Source organism: Cygnus atratus, chromosome 17 (genome assembly GCF_013377495.2).
Source record: "Cygnus atratus isolate AKBS03 ecotype Queensland, Australia chromosome 17, CAtr_DNAZoo_HiC_assembly, whole genome shotgun sequence".
In the NCBI taxonomy this organism is placed as follows: domain Eukaryota; kingdom Metazoa; phylum Chordata; class Aves; order Anseriformes; family Anatidae; genus Cygnus; species Cygnus atratus.
Window position 1 is genome coordinate 11,968,041 of NC_066378.1, and position 7,264 is coordinate 11,975,304.

A 7,264-nucleotide genomic window follows, 5' to 3' on the forward strand; every position below is an offset into this window, starting at 1 on the left:
TAACAAATTCCCAACACCCAAACAAACATTTCATGAAAAAAAAAATAAAGTGCCAAGCAGCCCCTCGTAGGGTCAAAGAAGAAAGAGACAAGCTCTCTTGTTTCTTTTTCTTTTTTTTAAAGAATTTGTTTATTTTATCGAACCTGGGTCATATGTAGATTCACAAGCAATTTTAAATGTACATCTTAGAATTCAATTTGAGTGTTTTACACAAAAATATTGGCACACAACAGTTGCAATAAGGTGTAACAGCCACCTTGCTGAAGAACTGCTGCAAGTGTTTGCCCGAGGTTGAAAAATCTTTACCTGGAACATGAAAACCTGTAACAAATTTTAAATTAATTGTACAAAACTGTTGTGTGTAACTTGTAGAGGCTCCCCCCTGGAAAAGGTCCCCCCCCCACCCCAAAAATGATTACAACTAATGTACATCAGTCACAACATAATCCTGGCTCAGCACCCACACCAGACGCTGCTTTAATTTTAAACCAATCATCAGATACCAAGGAAAGTAACTTTATACAAAAACAAATCTACATGTGCCTGGAAAAGAAAACACACCAGTACTTAGCATTATGCTAATTATGACCAGATAATGGCAGAGGCTGCCACTGAACTTAAATACAAGGGCTGCATAGCATCGCAATAAACCCCCAAAATCATTAACCCTTTGGCATCTGGAATCCAGATTTCCTGAACACTACTGCATTCTGCAATAGCACCAACAGTCTGAGCTTTGGAGCTGCAAAAACCAAAGGGCCAACTATTGTTTGCCAAGACACTGCACGATTGGCTTCGATATAAAACCGGTGAGAGACTAAAAACCATATGGTGAACACTCGGTAGAGGAGAGAACGTATTTTGATATCGACTACTGAATTAAAAAGCTTCAGAAATAAGTTGGAGTACTTGGGACAGTTACTAAAGACTTCCTTTCCAATTTTAACCAGGTATACATACTAGAGTGGAAGTTGTCAGCTGTCTTCCATTCATTATCAGAATAAAGTTCCTCAGAATAAAGTTCCAATCGCTCCTCCTTGGCGGTTTCTACACGTGAAGAAGGGACTCTTTCAATTTCATAACACCTACTGCAGGGTTAAAGACGTGAAAAATGCAAGTCACATTAGGGCCTTGTACCGTTTTTTTCCCTAGACAGAACTGCAAGTACTTATGAAAACAGAAAGTTAGAAAAGACACCGACATTGCTTGTTACTACAGTTGAGTTACAGCGTTTGCAGCTTGCTTGGACCTCGCTTAGCATACAGACTAGGCAGACTGAAGTGAAAAAAAATATGCCAATCAAGTGATGAGATTTCAGCATAGCTTTTGCTACAGAAGATATATAAAAACAATTCATTTTTAACTAGGAAGGAACATAAGTTTTACAGTTCAGTAAAGAGGGTTTAGAAACTAAATGACTTTTTTTTGTGACCAGGATGGTTGGTAGATAGTGAACTGAAATCCAGGACCAGGAACAGTACTCTTAAACAACTCTTCGGACTTCAAAAAACCTCTTCAGATAGTAGATTTGTCCCAGTGTCATGGCAACTAGTACAAGAGCTTCAAAGAATGACCAGAGGACCACTCTGCTGTTTGTGTTGTCATTAACTGTTGGGGAAAAAAAAATAAACAACAGCTTAAAACAAACTTAAACACACTTTATTTGGTCATAGGAACTGAACAACTGCACGTAAACCTTCCAGTTACATCACTGATATTTGTATCATGTCAGTACAAGTGCTCCGAGACTCTGCAGTCTTAGGGATGAGAGCTCAGGGGCTTATTTTTCTGAATAGCTCAAACTATGCTACGCAAGCAGGTGTTAACCTCACCTTTGGACACAAACTGCAACATCTTTGAGTGTTCTGCCCACCTTCAAAGAGGCCGACAGAGGCACGTAACTGCCAACCAGATGTCACCTGCTGCTTCAAGCAACAGCCACGTTCTAAGGTCTCAAAGTCAAGAGGGGAATTGCAGATCTCTAAAGGTTCATTCTCTCTGGTTCTAAAAGGTTCGGCACTTTAAGTCAGACCATTAGTAACAAAAGAAAAAACGATCATAAAACTGGAAATAATCATAGGTTCAAAGCGTTGAGAGACCCGTGTTGTAACGTAATGCTGTATTTCCACATTAAAAACATTCGCCCTTTATTCTTGACAGGTGCTAGGAACCATACCTTTACTGCTATCTTCATGAGTGAGACATTCAAAGAATTACAGAATTTACACCAATTAAGCAAAGATTATTTTGCATAACAACCTTCATTACGCGAGAGACGTATCTTAAAGAAGACAGCAAGTGTCAATCACGTTCTTTACCATATTGGCAGAACTTTCAGAACTTGTTCTGAATTCTTTTTAGTAACATGAAAAAGCTGCTATGAACTTGAACCTAAAAAAAAAAGATTTAAAATCCATTCGAGAGGGGACAAGGCATTTAAGTCAAAGACACATACTTGCTCTATGTATTCTCTCACGAACTTCCATGTACTCCTGTTCATGCTTTACGGCTGTCATGGCCACTGCTAACTCGTTAATCATCTCTTCTAGCTTGTTCTGATGAGCTGCAGAATAATTTCAGAAGAAAGTCTGTTATTGACTCAAAAACCAGTTTGTTAGAACATACGAACAGCTGTAATTAGCTTCCTGTCACAGGGGAAGTTCTGAGAAATGCAATCCGTACAACTGCACTTCCCAGCCTTACAGCACAATAAGGTTTTGTTATCGTATCGCCACATTTCCTAACACACCTCCACGGCATTTAACAAGTGACAAAACACCTCTCTCTGCATCCAACTAGGTGGCAGAGGACACCCAGGTCAGGCAGCGCAGCCTGCTCGTATCCCATCTGGACATACCTCTCCGTAAGAGCACAAGCTCAGCACCATACCATCAGCTATGTCGCAAATACCTTCCAATATATTCCAAGCAAGTTATCTTAACATAACAGCCTTTTCTAGTTGTTAAGCTTGCAAAAATAGAACAACTGAGGAATTAGCTTAAGATCATGATGCTGGCAAAACGAGATGACTTTCTGAAGCAGTGGCACATCTTGGGATCCTCCCGTTTAGCCGAAGCACGGCATTCAGCAGAAACACTGCCAAAGGGGCCTGGCAGAGGGCAGGAACCGGCCTCGGGTTCTGGTACGCCATGAAAGCAGAAGAATAGGAAAATAAACTAATAATGACAGGAAATTAGCTTGAGATAATTCAGCACATGGACAGATCACAGATCCGAGGTTTAGTGCCCTGCCAATCACAGAGTCCTTTAAACACCTTCATGCTCAAAGAACTGCTCACTTACAAAAATTATGAACGATGCAAGTGATTTTCAAAGTTTTCTAGCACCAAGGGAAGTTCAAGCAGTCATTCCATGGACAGAATAACACTCATACAAGCTATAATTAAAACCTAAATACATGTCTAAACCACACTCACTTTGCTAATATTGTAAATGCCTTATTTTCGTGGCCAACTGGTCACTGCAATGCGTGCAGTTATTAGTAAGAGAAGAAACCACAGCTGCAGGGATTGTTTAAACCCACTAAAAGCACACTCAAGGGAAAGTGTTTGCCTTAAAAAATAAAGCTGTATTAATATTCTTTACAATGCATATTTACAGTGTCTCTTCAGACTCAGTAAAAAGATTTAACTTAGACTTATAAAAAGTTCAAGTTAGGAACATGTTAAGTTTTGTCAAGAGCTATCAAGCACTCAAGGCACACCGTTATTTGCTTGCTAAAATAGAAAACAAGGCTTCTCTTCTTTCTAGCTTCAGTTAGCGATTTCTATACCCAGAGGTTTACTTTACAGCAAATGACAAGTTTGAAGTTTTCTTGTAACGTTATTGCTAACTCATAACCGAGATGGAATTTGTTGCTTCCAAAAGCCCTTGATAATCCAACACGAGTTTCAGTGAACGTAAACACTGTCTAAAATATCTAACGTTCCTGGATATTCATTGTTTTAGTTCAATTCCCCCAGAAACTCCTCCTAATCAGGTCTTCCACTAGCCACGAGTAACCACCTGAAGACAAACCATCACGGCCAGTTGAAGGACCTGATCCCAAGAGCTGCTAAGTACATAAATGCCTCGATGGAAGCTTGCAGGTGCTCAGCATTGCTCAGAATCAGACCTTTTATGTAGTTTATTAAAGAGACATTCTCATGCTACAAACAAACATTACAGAAAAAAGCAAACGTTAGCTGTTAGTGAATAAACATTTGCAAAAGACAAGATGCTAATGAGCTTTCAAAAATCAGGACACATACCATCCCAGGTATCTCCACCACCTAGAGGAAAGCGTAAGAGATGAACACAAGTACAGGACAAAAGGCTGCAGATAACACAGTAACTTACACGGCTAAGAGCTTTTTTTATTAGCACACTTATCAAAGAGCTCAGCTAACGCACGTGGTAATCTACGTACTGCTGAGCAAACTAGAAATCAGAGAATGAGACTGACGAAAAGACTAAAGGATGAGAGCATTAGTTTCTGCAGATGGCCAAGAGATTCCCTGGTGATTCTGCATTAAGTTGGGTCACGAGGTCTAAAAACATCCGTATCCGTTCTAGCTGTGCAAGAGGACAGCTAACTAGACCGCCTGAAGAAACGGGAATTCTGAGAATCCCAGGCCAAGTTCACAAGTCATGCATGCACAGAAAAGCTCACAAGCCGGAGCTAATTTCTTTCCAGGAGTCTTCCTCACCTTCTGTCTCCATATCTTGCCCTTTTGGAGCTTCCCCGATATCAATTGTGAACATCACTATCTTGGGAGTCATAGTGGACATTCTGTTACTAAAGCAAAACTTGTAAGTTCCATCCATGTGGGCAGCAAATGTGTATTTTCCACTGGACTCTCGATCGCCTTTATAAATCCCTTTATTATCAGGCCCTGTAATCTGGACGGGGAAAACAAAATATCATACATTTTATTTAACATACAGTGCTTTAAAATGCATCATTACAGACCGCGTGCATACCCTGAAGCTATCCAGTCAGATTCACCAACAGCACCCGTGCTCTGACTGGCCTGGCATTCTTTGCATTTTCCTTCCCGTGACCCAAAGCAACGCTGCATTTTTCTGCCCGGGAATCTCTAAAACACTCTCAGTAAGGCGAGCCACGGAAAAGCCTCGCCCTCTGGCTGAGATTACTGGCCATCTGTCCTCAAGATAAGAGGCACTCAACAAGGGAGACGTATGCTGGCTGCAACGCCGGCCACAAGGCTGGCCGTTAGCCAAATTAACAACTGCGGAGAAAACCTTACCTCTGGTGTTCGAAGGAAAATAGAAAGAAAAAAGGGTATACTACAGTACGTCAAGACTGCTTTGGCTATAACACTCTGTAGGGCTGCAATTGCCTTCTCTAACAGGGCCAGGGCAGCGAACGTTCGGGCTCGCCGTGGCCTGACGTCTCCCATCCCAGCAGGCCACCAGGCCCAGCTGCTGAGCTCCCACCGGCGATAACCGAGCGGGGTTTCGCAGCTTCCTGACTATTTCCTGCTTCGGGCCAACGGGCAAATTTAAAGCATTACACTCAGTTTCCGCAACAGCTCTCTCGCGGCGACGTTACCACAGGCCAGCAGCGATGCGCCCTCCACCGAGGCGCGAGCAACTCCCGTTCGTTACTCCTCTACAGCTCTTAACGCCTTGCAGAGGAAAACCCCTCGCCGAGCAGCGCCGGGCGGGCACGCAGCCGGGCCGCAGGCAGCCCCCCGCCGCCCGGCGGCACGCGCGGCCCCCCCCGGCCCGGCTCCTCGCCTCAGCGCGCCCCCCGCGCGGGCAGGCCCGGGCCTCACCTCCACGTCGATGTCGAGGAAGCCGCCCTCCGCCACCTCGAAGATGAGCCCCATCTTGGTGCCGGACGGCACCCGCTCCAGGAAGCACTCCTCGGCGTGCGCGTCGATGCTGACGAAGTAGGCGGCGGCCGGGGCGCCCAGCGCGGCCAGCAGCGCCAGCACCGCCCGCAGCGCCGACATGGCGGAGCCCAGCGGCGGGGCGGCAGGAAGAGGGGACGGCGCTTCCGGTCGCGAGCCACGCCGCTTCCGGGGGCACGGGGCCGACGCTCATTGGGCGCCGCCGCGCCGCTGCCACGTACGGGCCGGGGAGACGGTGGCCGGGGAGGGACAAGGGGAGGGGAGGAGGGGGGTGGGGGAGAGCGGGGAGGGGAGGGGGGGCGGGGCCTGCGCTCGGAGCGGCCAATGAGGACGGAGAGGGGCGCGGAGAGGAGGAGGGGGGAGCCAATCAGCGCGCGGCGGGGAAGGTGGGCCTATCGGAGAGCAGAGGAGCGGCGTTGGCTGCGGGAGGGGGGGGCGTCGCCTGGCAACCGGGCGGCGCGGGCGGGAGCGCGGGGCCCGAGGCGCTGGGGCGACCCCGGGAGGGGGCGGGGGGGGGCGGTAACGGTCAGGGCGGCCGCGGGGAAGGCCGGAGAGCTCCCCGTCAGGACAGGCGGCTGCGCTCGAGTCCGTGACGGGCCGCTGCGATTAGCCCCGTAACGTTTACACCCTAAGCACAAACCGGCCTCCTTGAGAAATACTGACGCGTTTCAGCGAGCCCCCCAAGTCACCGCACCCCAGGTTCTCCTCAGGTGTCCTCAGGTGCCTGACGGGCGCAACCCAAACGCGGTGCGTGTGAGCACGCCCCGGTCACCTCGGGCTGGCAGAGCTGGCAGGGCTGGCTGAGGCAGGGCAGGCGCAGGGTGTGGGCACACAGGAGGGAAAACCTCCAGCGAGACAGAGCACGAGCGTGAGGAGCCGCAGGTCGCTTGGGGACCGAGTACCAGACCTGACTGCGTCACCCCAAACTTCCATTGCCGTCACAGTTCGGATCAAGCCCACCTTCTGTCTTCCCCTCTCAGTAGCCTAATGTGCCGTGCTGCTTTTACATCTATCTCAAAGTAGTTTGCCACTAGCACGTTCTGTAAATTATTACTTTTTTCCTCTACATGCATTTGTACATAACAACGGGAAATCAGCTGATACCGAATGCTGGTGGTATGAACACGTTCTCATTGCTAACTCAGACAAAATTCTCACTTCCCATCACATCTGATCCCCCGAGGTTCTGCAGAGCCCTCTCCAAACGTTCTGCTCACGCTGCTACCACGTTTCATGGTTTCGTAAGCAGCGCTGGCCAGGAAAGGATGACTGTGCCATTATTCATCCTCCTGCTCTCCCTGGAACTTCGGGCAACTTCCTGTGGTGTTCCATTTTGGCAGTAAGCTTCACAAACGACATGTAGATATATTTTCACAGGATATCGTT

At 47.3% G+C, this 7,264-nt stretch overlaps 1 protein-coding gene across 2 annotated transcripts; it reads right to left on the reverse strand.

Moving 5' to 3' along the window:
- Window positions 1-97: 97 nt before the first annotated feature.
- On the reverse strand, window positions 98-6,105 carry TMED2 (transmembrane p24 trafficking protein 2). Of its 2 annotated transcripts, XM_035564917.2 has the most exons (5): window positions 5,801-6,044; window positions 4,709-4,901; window positions 4,271-4,291; window positions 2,456-2,563; window positions 98-1,608 (listed from the first exon to the last, which is right to left on the reverse strand). In XM_035564917.2, the coding sequence occupies exons 1-5, from the start codon at window positions 5,978-5,980 to the stop codon at window positions 1,484-1,486; spliced, it is 627 nt and encodes a 208-aa protein (XP_035420810.1). In that variant the 5' UTR covers window positions 5,981-6,044; the 3' UTR covers window positions 98-1,483. The 2 variants fall into 2 exon arrangements, with proteins under 2 accessions (XP_035420810.1, XP_035420811.1); XM_035564918.2 differs by lacking the exon at window positions 4,271-4,291 and having other exon boundaries at window positions 5,801-6,105.
- Between the last annotated feature and the right edge of the window lie 1,159 nt (window positions 6,106-7,264).

What these genes read in the sequence shown, in the direction of transcription:
- TMED2 (XM_035564917.2), bottom strand. Translation starts at nt 5,980, where the DNA reads ATGTCGGCGCTGCGGGCGGTGCTGGCGCTGCTGGCCGCGCTGGGCGCC. An exon ending in TGGTGGAGATACCTGGGATG is followed by an intron (nt 2,564 to 4,270) that starts GTATGTGTCCTG and finishes ATTATTCTGCAG; the next exon opens with CTCATCAGAACAAGCTAGAA. An exon ending in TGAGAGAATACATAGAGCAA is followed by an intron (nt 1,609 to 2,455) that starts GTATGTGTCTTT and finishes TTTCCCCAACAG; the next exon opens with TTAATGACAACACAAACAGC.